This window comes from Ictalurus furcatus, chromosome 28 (assembly GCF_023375685.1).
Source record: "Ictalurus furcatus strain D&B chromosome 28, Billie_1.0, whole genome shotgun sequence".
NCBI classification, from domain to species: domain Eukaryota; kingdom Metazoa; phylum Chordata; class Actinopteri; order Siluriformes; family Ictaluridae; genus Ictalurus; species Ictalurus furcatus.
In genome coordinates, this window is record NC_071282.1 from 7,756,028 (window position 1) to 7,779,194 (window position 23,167).

The window sequence follows — 23,167 nt, forward strand, 5'->3', positions numbered from 1 at the left end:
TGTGACGAAACTTGGTATGTGTCATCAGCATTAGGCCCAGGGGTTAGCTGCAGTGTTTTTAAATAGCACCACCTAGTGGTCACGCGATATGAAAAAAGCACATTTTTGCTTATAACTTCTGAACAGTTTGTCATAAAATCATGGTCTCAATAGTTTCAGTAGGACTGTACCTGTTGCTGTATTAATGTATGCTTTATCATTGCATGTGTTAGTTAAGAGTTATTATTTTTCTTTTCATCAGTGTAAGGTGAATTTCACATTGTTTGTTAGATAGCTTGCAATTAAATATATACTTTAAAGTATGGACTGGATTGTTGCAAGAGGTTCCATTGCTCTGTCATTAAATATACTTCTATAATTTTAGCTTTCGTCCTGTTTTCAGGATCTCTGTGTAACAACAATAATTAATTAACCATTATATCACAATTAAAACTAACAGCCTAGTTCTACAGGGGCATTCTCGTTCAAACAGTATTTCACTTTTGTGTGTGTGTCTCATTTTTGTCACACAACTTGAAGTTTTGTTGCAAATACAAATTATATTATATATATATATATATATATATATATATATATATATATATATATATATATATATATATAAAATGGCGCAATAAGTAGTGTGTCTTATTATTGTTGGTTACTCATCTCAATTACACACTAGGCTTTACACTTGAGAAGTACACCTAGTAAAGTGGTTTTATTTCATCAATATTTCATTCTTTCACACTAGACCACAGAGAGAACTGGATTACCTGGTACTGGTAGAAATTAGGTTCCCCCACAAATATTACAGTATATTACAACTAAAATGGCTTTGAAATAATACAGTGATTATGATAATCAATATCTCTGTTTCCTCTGAACTCCACAAGTTTCATCCATATACTTTTATAATTAAGAAATGGAGGAAACGGATTACACTGTCACCCTTGGAAATTAGCTTCCACAGTATATTCCAACTAGTGTACGACTAAAATACTACAGCGATGTAGGGCTGCAACTAACGACTATTTTCATAATTGATTACCCAGCTGATTATTTTTGATTAATCAATTAATCTGATGTTTATTTTAAATAAAATCCATGAACTGACCATACTTACTTCAGACTAAAACAACTTTAGTTGTTTGAACACATCCGTTTGCCCTATATATATATATATATATATATATATATATATATATATATATATATATATTTTTTTTTTTTTATTTTATTATTCTGTCTAAAAAAAAAAACAACAACTGTGTGTTAAGTTAAAAAAAAGTTACCCAACACCTATCACCAATGTGAAAAGCTAATTACCCCCTTTAGTATCATCTCAAATGGAACACTAGCTTTTTTAACTAACCGGAAGTACAACCCTAATTCCAAACATTCCCAAATGTTGGGACACTGTCTAAAATGTAAATAAAAACAAAATGCAATGATCTGCAAACCTCATAATCCCATATGTTATTCACAATAGATCATAGAAAAATTTTATCAAATGTTTAAACTGAGTAAATGTACCATTTGAAGAAAAAAAAAGGTAATTTTTAATTTTATGGCTGTAACACGTCTCAAAAAAAATTGAGACGGGGCAACAAAGGGCTGGAAAAGTAAGTGTTACTAAAAAGAAACAACTGGAGGAGCATTTTGCAACTAATTAGGTTAATTTGGCAACAGGTCAGTAATTTTTTGGAGTTGGGGTTCAAATATTTGATATGTTTTCTATGTTCTATTGTGAATGTCGTCATGATGTCAAATGCACATAATGTGCTGCCGCTAGCTTTAGCAGAATACTAAACGACAATGAATTTTATGTCAACGTTACCGTTTATGCCCAACATGACCTCAGTCACCATCAGATGGTGGGGTAATAGTCAAGTAACAGCAGAAAAAAGTGTGCGACCCCAAAGTCCTCTAAGGCAGGGGAGCTTTTTATATTAAATGCTGCGAAGAAGACTGTAACATGCAAACTTTACAAAGTGGAGCTTGTGTATCATGGAAGCATGACAGTGATGCATGAGCACAAACTTAAGTTTAAATTCAAAATGCTCCAATGTTCAAGGGGTTAAGGAAACTGGTGTGAGTTGCTTAAAAGGTTTAGTTTAATTCAAGTTTATTGTCATTATATGCTGTATTTGCATGCTTGCAGGGTCAATTCTGTCATTTATTATAATGAAAGTGATCTATTAGTAACAAGGCGGTGTTGCTCCTCACTCGCAATGTAGACGCGGTGCTAAACAGTGTAGCGCAAGTAAGATCTGTAATGTCAAATGAAAACGGTAAAATCAAAGTAAACATAAGTAAAATAATATGCCTAAAGCCAGCGAGTGACAGAACCAACAAGGTGGAGTGAACGTGAGATTTTATTATTAATTTAGGACTGTAGTTTAATTATCAGTGCATTTTTAGTATCCATAAAAATAATGCATAAATTCTTATTTTATATATATATATATATATATATATATATATATATATATATATATATACATACACACACACACACACACACACACACACTCAGCAAAAAAAAAAAAAATGTTCTGTAAATTTAATATGTGTAAATATTTGTATTAACATAAAAAGATTCAACAACTGACACTATAAACTGAACAAGTTTCACAGACATTTCACAAACACGAACAGAAATTGAATAATGAGTCCCTGAACAAAGGGGACTCAATGTCAAAAGGAACAGTCAGTATCCACCAGCTGCTTTAAATACTGCAGTGCATCTCATCCTCATGGACTACACCAGATTTGTGAGTTCTTGCTGTGAGATGTTACCTCACTCTTCCACCAAGGCATTTGCAAGTTCTCGATCACGTCTGGGGGGACACATGGTTACACGTGATTTTCTACTGCAAGGACGATCAGCTGTCCTTCCTGTCTCCCTGCAACATCTTAGGCAATGTCTGTAATGTAAGCCTATGAAATACTGGCATCTTACATGGCAGTTTATTGTTCTGGCCACATCTGCAGTACTCATGCCTAGTAGAAAGGTCTCTTTAGTGTCCTAGGTTTTTTGTAACTGTGATCTTAATTGCCTACCGCCTGTTACCTTTAATGTCTAAAGGACTGTTCCTGTTTCCACAGGTAATAATTGTTTATGGTTCATTGAACAAGCATGACAAACATTGTTTAAACCCTTTCCAATAAAGATCTGTAAAGCTTACTTGGATTTTACAAATTATATGTATATGTATACATACATACATACATACATACATATAAACACACACAGTGGGGGAAATAAATATTGGACGCGTCAACATATTTCCTATGAGGTTATTCACATGAAATTTTCACCAGACATCAATATTAACTCAAGAAATCCGGAAATATAAAGAATTCACAACATTAAAGTTCATAAATAAAGTGTAATGTGTAATACGTGTAATGTGTAATAAAGTGGAATGACACAGGAAAAAAGTATTGGACACGCTAAGAAAAAGCAGTTCTCCAAGGCAAGGTAAGGCAAGGAACCACCTGAAATCCATAAGTAATTATACCTCCTATATGTGCAAATTAATATCAACTGGGTTAGTAAATTGATGGTCTTTTCGTTACCAAGGTGTCACACAAGAAACATCTCATGATGGGTAAAAGCAAAGAGCTCTCCCAAGACATTCGCAACCTTATTGTTGCAAAACATACTGATAGAATCGGATACAAACGTATTTCAAAAACTTCTGAATCTTCCAGTAAGCAACATCGGGGCCATTATCCGCAAGCGGAAGCAACATTACTCCGTCATCAACCGGTCACACACAGGAGCTCCTCACAAGATTGACATTTATACATTACATTTATAGTACTGGCAGATGCCCTTATCCAGAACGACTTACATTTATCTCATTCATACATCTGAGGAATTGAGGTTAAGGGCCTTGCTCAAGGGCCCAAAAATGGCAGCTTGGCAGCTGGTGTTTGAACTCACGACCTTCTGAGCAGTAGACCAACAACCTCAAGAGCCAAGGACCTCTCGGAAAGAGCTTCAGAAACACATGGAGGCAGCAGGTGCCATCGTCACAGAGAAAACAATTTGCAATGCACTCCAGTGCTATGGGCTCTATGCACGCTCACCCTGCAAGACTCCATTACTAAAGAAAAGGCATGTCGAAGCTCGTTTAAAGTTTGCTACAACTCATTTGGACAAGCCTATGAAATACTGGGAGAGTGTACTCTGGTCAGATGAGAGCAAAATTTTACTTTTCGTCGGTCATACTACACACCATGTTTGGTGAAAAAATGGTACTGCACATCACCCTAAAGACACTATACCAGCAATGAAGTTTGGAGGTGGAAGCATCATGGTGTGGGGCTTTTCATCGCATGGTACTAGCAGACTATTGAAGGAACGATGAATGGAGCCCTTTACCGGGAGATTCTTGAGAAGAATCTGCTGCCATCCACCAGGATGATGAAGATGAGACGTGGGTGGACTTCCAGCAGGTCAGCGATCCAAAGCATACAGCAAAGGAAACTCTCAATTGGTTTCAGAGAAAAAAAATCAAGGCATTAGAATGGCCCACTCAATAACCTGACGTGAATCCAACTAAACAAGATTTAAAGACAATATGTTTAGAAGAATGGGCCAAAATCACATCTGAATACTGCGGCCGATTAATTTCTTCATACAGGAAGCATCTTGAAGCTGTCATTACAAACAAAGACTTCCCCACTAAGTATTAAATAAATTTCAGTTAGCGTGTCCAATACTTTTTTCCTGTGTCATTCCACTTTATTACACACAACTTAATTTATGGACTTTAATGTTGTGAACTCTTTATATTCCTGGATTTCTTGAGTTACAACACACACACACACACACACACACACACACACACACACACACACACACACATACATACATACATACATACATATATATATATATATATATATATATATATACACATATACATATTTTATATATATATATACACACACATACACATATATGTATATATACATAAAACTTCAGGTTGTGTGACAAAAACGATACACAGACACACTCACACAAAATAATAAAATAAAAACAATGACATGAACTACTGTCCAAACAAGAGAATACCCATGAAGAAATATCCATTTACAGTCTTAATTGAGATACAATAGTTAATTAAACCTAACGTGTTAATTCTAGCTGCCATACAGACACTCTGAAAACAGACTGAAACTAACAACGTAAAATTTACCATACACTGATGAAAATAAAAATAGTAACGTTATAAACTAGCACACATCATGATAAAGCATACACTATCCTCTCAACGCAGCAACAGGAGAAAACATCATGATTTCACACATGCGTGCCGAAGGGGAAACAGGGGAACTGAATTCTCCAGAACACCGGTAATACTGTTTGTACAAACTCAACGATGGGAGATTGCAAAAGTTTTGCAAGAACGCAAATATCTTTGCGAGAGTGCACATAAAAATTGCGAGCAAATGAAGTTTCTTGGGGAATGCAAAAGTTTTGCGAGCGAATGCAAAAAATTGCGAGACAATGCGAAAGCACTGAAATATATCTCAGATTTTTTCCCATCACTATGTCCCCTTAAGGGCTCCGTAGACGCGGGCCACAAGTTCTCCAAAAAAAACTGGGAAGTGGGTCTCATGGGGAAAGGGTTTGAATACCTCTGGTGTATAATATATGTCTTAGTTAACAGCAGTAATCAAACAGACTACAATACTACTGTGTCGGAGTCTGTGTGTACTCACCTCTCCAATCTGTTTGTGTGTCTCTTCAATCAAGTGAGAATATGACTGGATAATCTCCTTCATTTGCACAATATGGCTTTCTTCAATGTCCTGAAACTTCTGTTTTCTCACACACACACACACACACACACACACAAAATTAACAGGTGGTGTGAGAAGAGAAGCGAAGCACATGTTGTAAGCTTTTTCAGCGTACGTGTGTCTGATTTTTATATCAAATCAAGTTATATGGTTCCAATACAAAAGGCCCCATTGATCCCATTACTGAGGAAAAAACACAAAAACCACAGCCATTACACAAACATACATACCTGTGCTGTCTCGGCCATTTTTTGCTCAAATTCAGTCTTTGTGCTGGCATATTTCTCCACATAGGACTTGTATGCTTCTCTGGCTTTCTTAACCTTCAGCCCAGCCTGACCACACACAACAGACATTTTATTTGTTCTCATTATTGTCAAGGTCTGTATCTGAGAAGATGCTAATTTTACCATTTTTATTTTCTGTTAAAAGTGTATATGGGAGAAGACATGCAGCCATCTTGTCTTTATATCCAAGCACATCCAAGTTATCATTCATCAAAGTCTATAACCTGTCATATGGTAGCTACTTAGATATAGCACTTGAGAGTATGTGTGTATACCTTATCAAGGTCTCTCTGAGTGGAACCCTCTTTGCGCATGCGTTCCTGTTCCACAGTCTTGCTGTTGTAGTATTCTTTACTTTTTTGCAATGCCTGAGACACACTCTGGATGTTCTGAACAGCCTCCAGCGTGGGTGCCACTTCCTCCTTTGTCTGATATAGAGTTTATGAGAACATGATTATTTTTTAGAGGTTACCCCAGTTCAATACTTAGCAGTTGATCTCTGTGACCTGGGTCAAAATGTTAGTTTCAGTAGTTAATTAAATGTACCTTAATTTCAATTGCTACTATGAACAGTATGAACAATTTTTAAGAATAAGTTTCACTTTAGCACCCTGCTTCCTGAGCATTACCATAGTAGTGAACTGCAAATGTTTTTATTAAACTCTACAAACTCTATGGTTGTGGCTGTGGTAAATCGTACACCAAAATCTATCAGGAACTTTGTTGATGAATTTGTGGATTTTTTTTTTAGGAAATTGTCCCAGACTATGACAGACTTTTACTATTTTGTGATTTTAACATTCATGTGTGTTGTAATTCTTACCCATTATCCAAGGAGTTCCTAAATCTTATTCATTAGTTTAACTGAAAAACTAGTGAAAGGTCCTACACTTATACAAAGCCATACATTAGACCCAGATTTATCTCATGGCCTACCTGTTACTGATATTGATATCTGTGATTTCTATCTCTCTGATCATAAGCCTGTTACTTTTATTGTCCACCTTCCCATTCAAATTGCTACACCATGCCCCTTATTTAGTCGGTCTCTGATTATTTGCCCTGCTACTCATGGGGAGTTCTCTGCAGCGTTCACAGATGCTTACTAAACATTATCCCTGGAATCCCCTCTGCATCACTTAAACTCTGAGGACCATCTTACCTTGTTCAAAGCAACCTGCTCAAATATTTTAGACTCAGTTGCCCCACTGAAGACTAAATATATATACCATCCACTCCCCCAGACAGATCTGTAGGAGAGTGAAACGGATATGGAAGAAAGATAAATTGCAGGTTTCCTATGAAATTCTCAGGGACGCTCTATGTAACTTTCAGAAAGCCGTGAGAGCTGCAAGGAATAAATGTTTCTCAGATATTATTGAGAAAAAAAAAACCTGTTACAAACCAAGGTTTCTATTTTCTACCATCAATGCTATCTGCAATCAATCCTGCTTTCTTAAATTTTTTGTTACAAAGACTGCAAATGCTATACTACACAACGTACTGCCTACTCAGATTGTTGCTGATGTACCTTCTTGTGAAGCTGAATTTAAATTCAGGTTTGGGACAGTTAGACATCATGGGGTATTAATTTTTTTGGCTTTTGAGAAAATTAATGAGCAGATTGTTGTTTTTGAGGCCATTACAGTGAAGAGGTATTTATTTTGGTATTTTGGAGCAATTAACAGTAAGGGTATGAATTACTTTTGGGTTTGGGGGCAATTAGCAGCAGTAAGGGCAGTATTTATTTAAATTTACATTTATTCATTCAGCAGATGTTTTTATCCAAAGCGACTACAAAAGAGGAAATACAAGCAAAGCGATATATCAAGCAGAGAACAATACAAGTAGTGCTACCATCCAAGATTTTTAATGGAGATCTAGAGGAGCAAAGTGCACAGAATAGAAGTGAAAGCACCATTGTAAGTGCAGATTTTTTTTTTGATCAAGGTTTCTTTATTAGCATTTTTCAAATTAAACATACAACACAAACCAAACAAACAGAACAAACCCCCCACCCCCCAATCCAGTGTTAGACATAGAACATACATATTACATATTATAAAGCCAGACCATCACAGAAAAGAAAACAGCAAAAGAAATAAGATTATAGATAATGATCACATAATACTGTCAGCATCCATGTCTCTGACAAAGAACAGAAAAGGTTGCCAGATGCTGTAAAATTTCCCAGTCGCTCCCCTTACAGTGTATCTAATCTTTTCCAACTTAAGATGACACATGACTTCCCTGACCCAATGACTATACACCGGTGGAGCAGGATCCTTCCATCTAAACAATATTAATCTCCTGGTCAGGAGAGTGCAGAAGGACATCATGCTGATCTCACACCATCTTAAAGGAGTATTCTCCGGGGTCACCCCAAACATCGCAATAAGAGGGGATGGCTGTACTACTCTTCCTAATATCTTAGTGAAAGTTTCAAATACAGATTGCCAGAACGTGTACAGCTTTGGACGTGCCCAGAACATATGCAACAGAGTGGCTGGAGCCTGTCTGCATCGATCAGGTGTGGGATCTATGTCGGAATTAATCTTCGAGAGTCTAGCTTTGGTGAACAATTTTAAATTGGACAACTGCATGTCTGAGACATATGGAGGAGGAGAAAATCCCCTGGATTACTTTACACCAATCATTATCCGAAATTGATTCACCTAAGTCCGTCTCCCATTTATTCTTAAGGAGATCTAGGGACGACAAATCAGGCATGCCGAGTAGGTCATAGATAACCCTTATTGTCTGCTTCCTGCCCAGTTTGCATTTAAAAATTGCATCCAACAGTGAATTGGAAGGGCACAATGGGAAGGTGTCTGAATTTAAGGCCACAAAGCTTCTAAGCTGCAAATATTTATAAAAATGCAATCTGGAAATGTCATATTTTTGCATTAGCTGCTCAAATGAGACAAAAACACCATCAACATAGAGATCAGACAGTAAGACAGCCCCCTTTCTAGACCAAGTAACGAAAGTCTTATCCAACAAAGATGGGATAAACAGATGATTATTTGCAATTGGCCCCATGAGTGACAAGTCCCCAAGAGAGAAAGATCTTCTAATCTGATTCCAAATTTTGATTGAGTATACAACAACTGGATTAGAGGTAAAGCTAGACAAAGGTTGTGCGAATGGTAATTTAGCACACAGTAGGGTCGCCAGGGAGGTGGACACAATGGACGCCCCTTCCATAATTGTCCATCCAGGGGCTGCCACACTCTCCCCCATCTAGTACAACAGTGATCTTATATTAGCTGCCCAGTAGTAGTACATGAAGTTTGGGAATGCCATCCCTCCCTTCGCTCGAGGTCTCTGCAATATATGCCTTTTGATCCGTGGTGGCTTTTTGCTCCAGATAAAGGATATCTGATTGTTCAGTTTTGAAAAGAAGGATTTTGTAAGAAACACTAGAAAACATAAAAATTTAGCCAGCACATTCATCTTTATAGTATTGATTCTGCCCCCCAGGGAGAGAGGCAGGGGGTCCCACCACTCAATATCTTGGTCCAGCGATATTATGGATGGAAGAACCCCTTCCAAGCGACGTGTCAAAGTTTTAGCAAGGATTTTAACATCGGTATTTAGTAAAGAAATTGGACGGTAAGAGCTGCATTCAAGAGGGTTCTTGTCTTTCTTAAGGACTAAGGAGATAACTACTTCATGCATAGTAGATGGCAGGGCTCTCAAGGAGAACGACTCCTTGAAAACCGACAATAGAAAAGGGGAGAGTTGCCTTGAAAACTTTTTATAGAAATCGGTTGGATAATAATCTGGTCCTGGGGACTTGCCACTTTGCATAGAGCCAATCACTGATGCTATCTCCCCAACCGAGAGGTCCTCCTCCAACCCTGCGGCCTCCCCTGGATCTAAGGACGGAACATGCAGGGTCTTAAAAAAGTCCTCCAATACAGAAGGGTCTACAGATGGGCTGGAGCTGTATAGTGACATATAAAAAGCTTGAAAACTGGAGTTAATTTTATGATTATCTGTACATTTTGAGCCCTGCTCGTCATATATTTCAGAGATGGTCAGATTAGCAGTTCTCTGTCTTAGCTGGTGAGCGAGAATCCGTCCAGCCTTTTCCCCGTGCTCATAAAACCCGTATCGTGATTTGGAGATAAGATGCTCAGCCTGTTTCGTCGATGAAAGGTCAAACTCTGTCTGCAGTGACAAACGCCTCTTCATAGAACCTGCAGAAGGTAGTTGGCTATGTGCCCTGTCCAGTTCAAGAATCTCTTCCACCAGTTCTTTAAGTCGAGCAGTGCTCACTCTCCTCTGGTTAGCAAAGTATGAGATGACCCGACCTCGTAAATACGCCTTCAGCAACTCCCAAATCATCAAGGAGGACATTCCAGGTGTTTGATTAATATCCAAAAAGAATGAAATTTCAAATGCAATAAAACTAGTAAAAACATCATCCGACAAAAGCAGAGGATTGAGTCTCCAAGGGCGGTAATTGGATTGCGTATCCGGGATGCGCATTCTCATAGTCAAGTGGCAGTGATCTGAAATAACTATGGGTCCACAATCACATCTGGCTATGAGGGGAAGCATTCTTTTGTCCAAAAAGAAATAGTCTATACGGGAATATGTATTATGAACTGAGGAGAAAAAGGACTAACTCCTGGAAGCAAGGTTGCGAAAACGCCACACATCCACCACTCCGTACAATTCGAGGAAGAGCTGGATAGAACGTGCCGTCCCAGACAGGGAGGAGAATCTGGGTGAGCTACAATCCAACACAGGGGAAAGTGTACAGTTCATGTCACCACCGAGGATAAGGTAATGCGATGGCATATTCGGTAGGCAGAAAAAAGATTTGTGAAAAACATTGAATCTTCCCAGTTTGGTGCATAAACATTGGCCAAAATGACCGGAAAAATATCAATTCGCCCTACGACAATAACATAGCGCCCAGCGGGGTCAGCTTCCACACTTGTCATCGAAAATGGTGTATTTCTATCAATTAATATATTGCCCCCTAGCCTTCGAATGGAAATTTGAATTAAATATCTGTCCTGCCCACTCCCCTCCCAATCTAGAATGGTCTGATGACCGCAGATGTGTCTCCTGAAGAAATGCAATATTTACATTAAGCCGTTTCAGATGTGTAAATACCTTCTTTCACTTTAAAGGATGATTAAGTGCCTTAACATTCCAGCTCACGAAATTAACCATACTACCATCCGACCCTCTGGGAATACTGAAGTCCGTCATAATGAGAAAAAAATAAGAGGTCAGATATCTGAGCTCTACAGCAGTTGGGCCACAATAAAGATGTCTGGCAAATTAAACACAATAAACGACAAAGTCTGGAACACCCTCCCCATAACCCCACCACCAACCCAACCCCCCACAGCACCCACAGGAACAGGGTGCTCACTGTACCCTCCCAAAACAAATCCGCACATTCAGTGCTTGTGTGCAGGAACTCTATAGAGCCTACTGCTCAAGCTACCAACGAACCCCTGGTATGAAAATTAAACTCAAAAAAAAAAAAGCGCGTCCTATCACAGTGTAGAAGCATACACCCTATCATAACGTATATAACAGAAAATAAGACAGCGGTGTTGATCATCCACCTTATTACAGTAAAAGTCTGATCAAACTGTTATCATCCAGTCAAAGTTCAGAGACGATGAAATAGCCAGGGCAATGTTACTCACTCAGCCCTCTACAGTAGTAATGATATTCTTCTTGACGTAGCTCATCGCTTTGCTTGCATCTATGAACTCCTTTTCCTCTCCGTTGAACGTGATGCGGAGACGGGCTGGAAACTGGATGCCATACCGAACTCCCTGCCGGTTACGGATCAACTTCCTGACCTCGTTGAAGGCCGCCCTGGCCTTAGCGACACTCGTGGTATAATCCGGAAAAATATCAATCGTCTCACCGTTACACCAGAGCGGGGCTCGAGAGTGCGCCGGGCTCAGTACCTCAACGCAGTCCTGGTAGTAGAGTTTGGCTATGATGGCGTGTGGTTTACCATCCTTCCTCACAGGACCCAGGCTTCTATGAGAGCGGTCCACAAGCACATCTCTATCCAACTGCAGTATGTCTCTCAGTAGTTCCAAGACCGATGTTGTAGAGCTGGATCCATTTGCTTCCGCCACCCCCAGAATTCTGATGTTACATCTCCTCAGTCTCCCCTCCATGTCCTCATACTTATTTCTGAGTCCAGTCACCTCTACTGCCACGTCATTCACCGTAGTCTGTAAGACTGCCACTTCGTCCAAACAGGTCGTTAGCCCACCTTCCACCTCTTTAATTGTAGCTTTCATCTGGTCGATTTCAGAGTGAATTGCTGCCGTATTGTTCTGTATTTCTGCTTTCACCGCTTGCAACTCATTCTTAAGAAAGTCGAAACCTTCAGCAAGTGCACTTTTCAGCTCAGTTTTTATCACTGCAGCAATGTCAGCCTCAGAGCTCCCGCCCCGGCAGAGTAGCCAAGAGATGGACACTGAGATCTTGAAGACGGATATCCTCCTTTCACCTTAGTGAAAGGAGGATATCCGTCTTCAAGATCTCAGTGTCCATCTCTTGGCTGCTCTGCCGGGGCGGGAGCTCTGAGCATGGAGAGGCAGCAGAACTTACGGACGAGGCGGTGCTGGGCCTAGATTTGGTAGACTCTGTGAAGTTATATTTCTGCAAAGTTGCCGCCATCTTCACGCAAATATATGTATATTAAACTTACGAAAATATGTTCGAAACAGGGTTTGCTAGCATTTAACTATGAAAAACACTTATTAACTTTAAAAAAACAGAAGTTCGACGGGAGCCCAAACTAAACTCGACCTACTCCATTGCCCGCTCGACAGCGCCCCCCAGATTGCAGATTTTTTAAAGGGGGGAGCAAAGGACAAGTTACTAACCGCTAACTTGTCCTTTGTTCCCCCCTTTTTAAAAAACTGCTAAATGTTAAAAATGTGTAACAGTTAAGCATGGAAAGGTTAAACGTTTATAATATGTAAATGTTAAAATGTTGAAAATTAAAATAATAATAAAAGTTTAAAAGTAATAATGTTAGAATGCTAAAATGGTCCTATGCTATTGAATGCTAGGGTGTTACTACTTGGTTGCTGTGAACAGTTAAGGCTACACACATAGAAACATATGAAATTCAGCTGAAAAATAGATTCCCATTGATATTTTAAATTTTTTAGGACACCTGGTAACTAGGAACAGGAATTTTTTCAACCATGACTTCCTGTTTAACAGGGGTATAAATATGAGGTAACATATAGGCCAAATTCCCTTAGTCATTCATAACAGTGGAACCAAGGAATGCAGCTGTGATGTGCAGCAAAAGGTTGTTGAGCTTCACAAAATGGGAATGGGAAGAAAATTTCCACCATCAGGGCAATAATTAAGAAGTTCCAGTCAACTGGAAATGTTATGAATCAACCTGGAAGAGGATGTGTGTCTATATTGTTTCAATGCACTGTGAAGAGGATAATTGGCCAAAAAATCTCCAAGGATCACAGCTGAAGAATTGCAGAAGTTATTGCATCTTGGGGTCAAAAAGTCTTCAAATCTACAATCCAAAGTCACCTACATCACCACAAATTGTTTGGAAGGGATTCAAGAAATAAAGCCTCTACTCACATCCAAAAACAAACTCAAGTGTCTTCATTTTGCCCGACACTATTCAAACTTCAAATGTGATCGGGTTCTATGGTCAGATGAAACCAAAATAGAGCTTTTTGGCAATAAACACCAGAGGTGGTTCTGGCGCTAAAGGTAGCCATATGGAAAAAGTACCTCATGCCCACAGTTAAATATGGTAGTAGCTATTTAATGATTTGGGGCAGTTTATCTGCCAGAGGACCTAAATAAAAAAACGTCTGTAGTTTGGCCCAATATCCCACCCACAGAGTTATTGGATTGCTTGAAATGTGGATGATGCATCGTGTACAACCAACCAAGACTTCTGTATGTCCCGCCTGCAGCATTACTGGATTGGTAAAAATGTGGACCACTTGTGAGAGAATCAAATCAAACGTTCTTTTCTGTGTTCGTGAAAAACTCGGGAATGAAGCAACACCTGCATTCGCTTCCACAGTGAGAGGAAAGGTAAGAGCATGTCAAGGTTGGACAACACAGTTGCAAAAACAATGTACTCGGTCATATAATTTTGCTCACTTATTCTCGCACACACACCTTAAGAGGATGACTGTTGTCAGTATACCTTTTGTGCAGTTTTTGTTATTTTGGCTCTTGTTCTATGTTATGTTTTTTTAGAAAGCTAATACTCCATTAGATTCCAAAGATAACGTGTACAATGTGCTCTTCAGTGTAACCAGAATGTGTTCTTTTGCACATAATTGTGCTCTCGCACACATATCTTAAGATGATGACTGTTGTCAGTATACCTTTTGCGCAGTTTTTGTTATTTTGGAAGAAACCAACATTGCCAAATGAAATTGAGAGAGAAATGAAAAGGAAATTTATAAAAACAATGACAAGTGTAAAAAAGATTTTTCTTGGCTTGTTGATGCTAAACAACAGCTCTTGTTCTGTTGCTAGTTCATGGAGGCTCCAGAAAAGTGTCACGGTCTGGTTGAGTTTGCTGGTTTGCAAATAAAAGTGTTCTTTTATTAATGATAACTGCCCACAGATTTGTCCTGCTAATTTGAAGTGTAATATATGGATCGTGATTAGTGAAATTGGGCTATACAGTGCTGTGAAAAAAATATGAGATATCTCTTTTTTTTTGTACATCTCATAAATTTACAGAAATGAAAAGAAGGTCTAAGATAAAACAAAAGCAACCTGAGTAAACAGAAAATACAGTTCCCTGAGAAGGGAACTTCAACGTTGCGTTTAGCATAACACTATGGGAGCGCCTCTCAAGCATGACCGGCATCTGAAGCTTGTGTAAAATCATGCCTATTTATAGGCCTGCCATGATCAGGTGACGTGGCAATTAAGCACGTCGTGTGATATAAATATGGCACCTGTGAACCGCGCCATCAGCCTTTATTGTCTTGAGCAAAAGACTACATGTAAGTTGTTGTGTAAAGAAACAAAAAGGCACTTCATTTCCTCACTATCTTTTCTCAAATCTCAGAACTTTTGTATCCCTTTATAAAAAAAAAAAAAGGGAGAGAGAGAAGAAAAAAAAGGAATGGGCGAGAGAGAAAAATATGAGTGAGAGAATTCAGGAAGTGTGTTACACTTGCTCCTGTTTCATCACGGGGAATAGTGCACACTTTCTGGGTGAAGTGTCTAGGCATGTAGCATGCGATGGCAGCCTCGAGAGGCTGTGCATGGTAATGCCTACATTAAGCAGCTTGGCTCGCGACTCACGCTCTTCTCTGAAGCCGAAGTGAGTTGGGTTTCAGAGCCTCGCGGATCTGGGCCGGCCGCTGGCGAGGCAGCTAGCCATCTCAGGTTCGGGGGATCTGGAAGAGGAGCCGGAGCTCTGCTCTCTCTCTTGCTCTGTCTTCCGGGTTCGGCTCTCCGCTGGATTTTGAAGCTCATGTCGCAACTCCTCCTTCCACTATGGAAAGCCAAATAGGGGAGGGAAAAAAAAAACAAAGCAAAAATAATAGTAATAATTCCTCTCTGACTCCAAGGAGCCAGAAGGATGTGCTAAAAACTGAGAGCAACATATAAAGAGCTGCTTGAAGTGATTTCTAAGGCTGGATGACCCTTTTTCTCCCCTGTGGTAGTAAATCCCTCACACTGCAGAAACTCCCCTTTCTTCCAGAAGTGCATGACAAAATATCAGGCTTCTGGGGGAAAACCATGCATAAGCCTTATTTATAACCCCACAATTTTGGATTATTCAGCCATTGTGGGGAATGAACGGCATGGCTATTTAGCTATGCTGAAGGTGGAGGAGGCGCTTGCATCAACGGCAGGTAATTAGGGGGGCTGGCTTTGCCATCCAAGCCACCGTGGCATTGGTGGGCAAGGCCTGTGTGGTAGTAGTCTTGCTTGTGGGACACTGCAGACAATGACAGTGCTGCAGGCCTACCAAGCAGACCTGCTGAGTGAGCTCGACATATGGCGGCATTCAGCCAGTTCCTTCCCTGTTGTCTCGAGCTCACCTGGGCATCCAGGTGTGGAGCCCGGGCAAGCACTAGTGTGAGGGAGACCGAGAAGGCGAGTATGGCAGCCTGCCAAACCCCGCAGACAGCCAGGGGAACCGGGCGACCACAGTCGTGGCCTGTTATTTGGCCTGATCTGAAAATGGTCATAAAGGCCAAGCAGGCAAAGAAGAGCGGTCCTGAGGGGCCGTGGAGGGACGTATCAGGGGACATGAGGTTGTTAGGGCAGTTAGCCCCCAGTGCTACTGTAGGGCCTACCCTAGCCAAAGCGGTCCCAAGTTTTCAGTGTTCTCGGGTCAACGAGCTGTCACAGGGCAACGAAAATCTGATGCTTTCCCTCCAATAGAATGTGGAATAGTTAATGTCACTAAAAGACCATCTGGCAGCGTGGAAACTACTGCCAAATGTGTCTCCATAGGTTCTGTCTACCATAGAAAAGGGTTACCGGGTCCAGTTTATAGCTCGACCCCCCGTTTCAGAGGTGTGCTCACCACAGTAGTCAGCACAGACCAGAGCCCGACGTTAGTGCAGGAAGTAAGATCCCTCTTGGAAAAAGGGGCCATAGAACATGTACCCCGTTCCCTGAGGGAGGTTTTTACAGCCGTTATTTCCTGGTCCGCAAAAAATAGGAGTATGCGGCCAGTTTTAGTTCTGCGTCATCAACTCTTCGGACATACAGGTTCAAGATGCAACGCCCAAACTTATCGTTCCACAGATTCAGTTTGAGGACTGGTTTGTGACGATAGATCTAAAAAGGTGCATACTTCCACATAGAAATATCGCTAGCTTTATCCCCTTGCACCTTCACAAAGTGCATGGATGTCACTCTGGCTCCATTGTGACTCCAGGGCATCCGTGTACTAAACTACCTGGACGACTTTTTAATTCTAGCACGATCCAGGGAACTGGCGGTTCATCATCGAGATGATGTTCTCGCCCACATGAAGAGCTTGGGGCTCAGGTTGAACCTCACAAAAGTATGCTTTCCCCAGTGCAGTGGACAACTTTTCTAAGGGTTATAAGGATTCTACTACAATGAGGGCGTTTCTATCCCCAACATGCGTAGGGTCAATCCTATCAACACTGAGCAAGATAAAGCTGGATCTTGGGAGACTATTGGCGCTTATGGGCCTATTGCACAAGAGACCGCTGAGAAGTTGGGGGTTTCATCCAAGGACGAAACCTCTGAGAATAATCAGCGTCACGTGGCGATGCCTACGTGCTCTGAGAATTTGAGTGTCCCCGGTTTCTAGCCTTGGGTCACATTCAAGGGGTGTCGCCTTAGCGCAAGACGGTAATGACAGACACCTCCCTCACGGGCTGGAGCGCGGTCTTAGACAGCTGTCCTGCTCACGGTCTCTGGTGCGGCCCTCATCTGGAGCGGCATATAAATTGCCTAGAAATGTGGGCCATATTTCTAGCACTGAAATTCCTTCTTCCTCACTTGAGAGGTCACCATGTGTTTACAGACAATACACCGGTGGTCTCATATATTTACCACCAGGGAGGATTATGTCCGTGCCCCCTGTTCAGGCAGGTGCAACTAATTCTTCTCTGGACAGAAGGAAAGTTTGTCAGTGAGTGCAACCTACGTTCTGGGAATATGGGGCAGACATCCTGTTAAGGCAGGGGCTGAGGCCCAGGAATTGGTGGCTCCCTCCACAAGTGGTGGAGTTCATATGGCGAGGTTTGGCCAAGTGGGACTGCATGTGTTTGCCTCCGAGGAGACAACACACGGCCTGCTGTGGTTCGCCCTCACTCCTCCCACTCAATTAGGGCTGTACGCCATGGTGCACATGTGGCCGAGGTCACATCTGTACGCTTGCCCCCACATCGCTCTGCTCCCACAAGTTCTAGCTGGAGTTCGCCAAGACAGTCTATGTCTGCTGCTAGTAGCACCTTATTGGCCAGCTCAAATATAGTTCTCAGAGATAATATCCCTGCTAGATGGCGCTCCTTGGGAGATTCCCATCCGCAGAGATCCACTGTAGACCCAGTGAACTGCGCAATAGCTACAGTCCTGGAGTTCTTACAAGAACATTTCTCAGCGGGGTGGGCTCCTTCTACAATCAGGGTTTACGTGACCGCCATTTCGGCCAGCCACACCCCTGTTGATGGAGCCTCTGTGGGGCAACATCCTCTAACTTCGAGATTTATGCGTGGTGTCAGGTGGCTGAGGCCCATCTGCAGGCCACGCATACTTTCCTGGGACCTTTCTGTGGTCCTGGAAGGTCTGTCAGGGGCCCCATTTGAGCCCTTAGAGTCAGTCTTTGAGAAGCTTCTGACTCTAAAGGTAGCTCTTCTGCTGGCCCTGACATCTCTCAAGCGAGTAGGAGATCTACAAGCTCTCTCTGTTGCCCGTTCCTGCCTTGACTTTGCCCCTGGATTAGCCAAGTCCTTCCTGTATCCTATGCCGCTCCATTCCCCACACCGGAACAAGAGAATGCACCGGCTGTGTCCAGTAATGGCTCTCTGTACTTACGTCCACCACTCCGGCCAGTGGCGCAAGTTGGAGCGGCTGCTGGTCTGCTTTGGCGGCGACAGTAGAGGTGATGCTGTGTCAAAGCACCGCATCTCTAATTGGATAGTGGAAGCAATCTCTATTGCTTATGGGGCACGCGGTCTCGCTACGCCTCTGGGCATAAGGGCTCATTCCACTAGGGTGGTCGCCTCTGCGAAGGCTTTGTCCAAAGGGGTATCCTTACAGGATGTGTGTGCTGCTGCAGGGTGGTCTACGCCACACACATTCATTCGTTATTACAGCCTGGATATTCATTCCACCCCGGGCTCGAGTGTCTTGCAGTGACCCTCAGGCTTGGATCTTTTTGAACAGGCCGTACCCTTGGTATGATAGAGTGGGTATTCTCGTTCTCATAGTGTTATGCTAAACGCAACGTTGAAGTTCCCTTTGAAAGGGAACGTCTGGGTTACGCATGTAACCCTGTTCCCTGAGAAGGGAACGAGACGTTGCGTAGCTTTGTCACACCAGGGAAGGCCTGTGAATTGCGTCTTCGCTTCAGATAATAGAGGCTGATGGCGCGGTTCACAGGTGCCATATTTATATCATGCGACACGCTTAATTGCCACGTCACCTGATCATGGCAGGCCTATAAACAGGTATGATTTTACACAAGCTTCAGATGCCGGTTGCGCGCAAGAGGCGCTCCCACAGTGTCATGCTAAACGCAACGTCTCGTTTCCTTCTCAGGGAACAGGGTTACATGCGTAACCCAGACGGTTTTAAATGATAATGCTATTTATTAAAGCAAAAAATGTTATCCAATACTAACTGGGCCTGTGTGAAAATGTATTTGCCCCCATAGTTACTAATTCTCCACATCTATGAAACTGCATTCATAATGGGGTTCAACTGGACTAGACACAACCAGACCTGATTACTGCCAGCCAGTGCTCGAAGTGGGCTGGTACTCACTGGAATGAAGTACTGGCACTTCTACATTTTTCTTGTGTACCAACACTTCTTACAAACTGCCGGTACTCTTTTCTGCATTCTCCATATCAGGATCTGGGCAATTCATAATAACCCTACATAGATTACATTACCCAGGGTGCACTACTTGAGTAGGTGACAATGACTACGTTTACATGCACAACAAATTCCATTTAAGGCCTATATTTGGGTTGCAGCCATATTCCAAATACTTTATATGCGTACAATCATTGGAATACTCCTGTATACATGGTTGATGTAAGTATGCCTGAGTTTCCATTCCTAAATACCTAGCCTACAGCTAAGCATCTGTTAGTACCCACAATTCCTTGTAGACTGAGAATGCGCATATATCTCCTTTCAGCGGATTTTCTGAATTTGCATGCAACAAATATGTGATTAACACAAACGTACATAAAATAATAATAATAAAACTAATAGTATACAGTATCATACAGATATTGCATTCTTATATTATTAAGGTAAAGTACAGATATTGCATTATTAAATTATTATATATTATTATTCTATATCATAAAATTAATAGTTTGGCATATGGTTGTCCTTTTGAATAAATAAATTTATGTTCTGAACATCAGTGATATCTCCTAGTATCTTTTATTCACTGTAATACTTAATGATTAGCCAATACCGGCTGATACACATGCCAACATGTGAATGAGAGGAGTACTGGCATTTTTTTCCTCACTTCAAGCACTGGGTGTAAGGGTATTATCAAGCTGGCAACACATGTCAATATTGTAGGTGGGAAATGGCATCGTAATTTTCAAATATGTAATTTTCAATCATTACATAGCAGTGAAGATTTCATGAAATTTTTCATAGGTAAGATTGAAAATATTAGATGTGAAATTCAGGCTATTAAATTAAAAACAGACAGTATTATAACTAACCCTATAGACAAAAATATAGCAACATCAGATCAAAGTTTAGAATGTTTTACTCCCCATAGAGAGACCGAATTAGCTTCAATAATCTCTTCAGCGAATTCATCAACTTGCATACTAGATCCTGTACGTATATGTTTCTTTAAACAGATTTGTCCTGGAGTAATTGAACCACTTTTAAATAGAATCAATTCTTCCCTTAGCACTGGCTATGTACCTAAATCACTTAAATTAGCAGTTATTAAAACCCTGATTAAAAAACCTGACCTTGACCCCTCTCAACTGTCCAGCTATAGACCTATATCAAATATCCCCTTTATCTCCAAGATCTTAGAAAAGGTTGCAGCACAGCAGTTATGCTCATACTTGCATAGGAACAACATTCATGAAATGTAAAAGTAAGGATTTAGACCTCATCATAGCACAGAGACAGCATTAGTTAAAGTAGTAAATTACCTAATACTGGCCTCTGATCAGGGTTGTATCTCGCTGCTTGTGTTACTTGACCTTAGTGCAGCTTTTGATACTATAGATCATACTATTCTCCTTGATAGATTAGAAAATGTTGTTGGCATTATGGGAACAGTCCTCTCCTGGGTCAGGTCCTATTTGACTGATTGTTATCAGTTTGTAGATGTAAATGGAGACTTCACGCATACCGAGGTTAAATTTGGTGTTTCGCAAGGTTCTGTTTTAGGCCCACTGCTTTTTATTTTATATATGCTACATCTAGGTCAAATTATTCGTAAACATGGAATTAGCTTCCACTGTTATGCTGATGATACACAGTTGTATGTTTCAGCGAAGCCAGACAACAGACAGCAGCTTAGTAAAGTTGAGGATTGTATAAAGGACATTAGACGTTGGATGCTAACTAACTTCCTTTTACTTAATTCTGATAAGACAGAAGTACTTGTACTAGGACCACGTGTAGCTAGAAGTAAGCTTTCTGATCACATAGTTACTCTGGATGGTCTTTGTTTCATCATGTGCAGCAGTAAAAGACCTTGGTTTGATTATTGACTCCAGCCTATCATTTGATGCTCATGTAGATAATATTACTAGGATAGCCTTCTTTCATCTCGGAAATATTTCTAAGATAAGAAATATATTGTCACTACATGATGCAGAAATATTAGTTCATGCATTTGTCACCTCTAGACTAGATTACTGTAATGCCTTACTGTCTGGATGTTCCAGTAGGTGCATAAACAAACTCCAGTTAGTCCATAATGCAGCTGCTAGAGTCCTAACTAGAACCAGAAGATATGACTACATCACCCCAATCTTATCAACACTGCACTGGCTCCCAGTGAAATCTCGCATTGATTATAAAATACTATTATTAACCTATAAAGCACTAAATGGTCTCGCGCCACAGTATCTAAGCGACTTTTTGGTTTTCTATGATCCGCCACGCCTACTTAGATCAAAAGATGCAGGCTATTTGACGGTACCTCGAATAGCGAAGGCTACAGCAGGGGGAAGAGCTTTCTCTTATAGAACCCCACAGTTATGGAACAGCCTTCCAATTAGTGTTCGGGACTCAGACACAGTCTCAGTGTTTAAGTCCAGGCTTAAAACGTATTTGTTTACTCAAGCCTACCCTGACCAGACTTTCCGTTACGTTAAGCACAGTCCTAATAATCTTTTCTCTCCCTCTCTCCTTCTGTCGAGCCACACACGATTTTATGGAGATACTAGAGATCCTGATCCTTTCTGCTCTCCAGACCTGCCTGATCCATTTCGGATGTCCTACCTCTGGATGGAGCTCTCATCTACTCCAATTCCAAATTGCTGAGACTACGGCTGCTTCTAAGGCCAAATGGACTTCATATAAATCCATAATTAACTTTTTCACACTATCTGTTGTTACCCAGATGAGGATGGGTTCCCTTCTGAGTCTGGTTCCTCTCAAGGTTTCTTCCTCTTAACATCTTAGAGAGTTTTTCCTTGCCACCGTCGCCACCGGCTTGCTCAGTTGGGATAAATTCGCACTTTTAATATCTGTATACCGTGTTGATATTTCTGTAAAGCTGCTTTGAGACAATGTCTATTGTAAAAAGCACTATACAAATAAAATTGAATTGAATTGGCCAGATAAAGGGGTGAGAAATGTATCTGAATGCCTCCAATCCTCAAACTTGCTGGGTATCAATTGTGCTATCTAAAAGCCCCAACCGGCACATGGTGGTTTTGGGATTAGACCATATATACTGAACTCCCCCGCTCAGTTTAATGGCCGTTATCTGTTTCCAGCCATGCAGCAATATAATGATCGCTTTGTCAACCCACCTGACTCACAACCACAAACACATCACTGTGTATGTCCTAATCCTAGGGACTACACAATAGGATCTAATACAAACATGTGAACCAGAGACTCTGGAACATCAGTTTTTTTTAACATGTAAAATCATACACATCACCCCAATGTAGTGAATACATATATTCTGACTTGTGGAGAGAACCGCACTGAGATACATGTTAATATAACACTACTGATATTCTTGGATATCCAACTGATCCAACTTGAGGTTATGACTAGAAATGATGGGACATGGTTTGAAGGTATGTTTGGAACATCATGGTAGTGGATAAACAAGATTATGGTCTGTTTTGGACTATTAATGTTGGGTATCCTCTTGA

The 23,167-nt window shown here is 40.9% G+C and overlaps 1 protein-coding gene across 5 annotated transcripts in view; it reads right to left on the reverse strand.

Moving 5' to 3' along the window:
• fcho2 (FCH and mu domain containing endocytic adaptor 2) overlaps window positions 1–23,167 on the reverse strand; it is a 136,531-nt gene that overhangs the window by 74,504 nt on the left and 38,860 nt on the right. For all 5 annotated transcript variants that reach the window (XM_053618399.1, XM_053618396.1, XM_053618397.1 and 2 more), the window contains 3 exons: window positions 6,365–6,517; window positions 6,033–6,137; window positions 5,722–5,820 (listed from right to left, as the gene is read on the reverse strand). In XM_053618399.1, coding sequence (XP_053474374.1) covers window positions 5,722–5,820; window positions 6,033–6,137; window positions 6,365–6,403 — 243 coding nt within the window. In that variant the 5' untranslated portion in view covers window positions 6,404–6,517. The remainder of the gene's footprint in view (window positions 1–5,721; window positions 5,821–6,032; window positions 6,138–6,364; window positions 6,518–23,167) is intronic.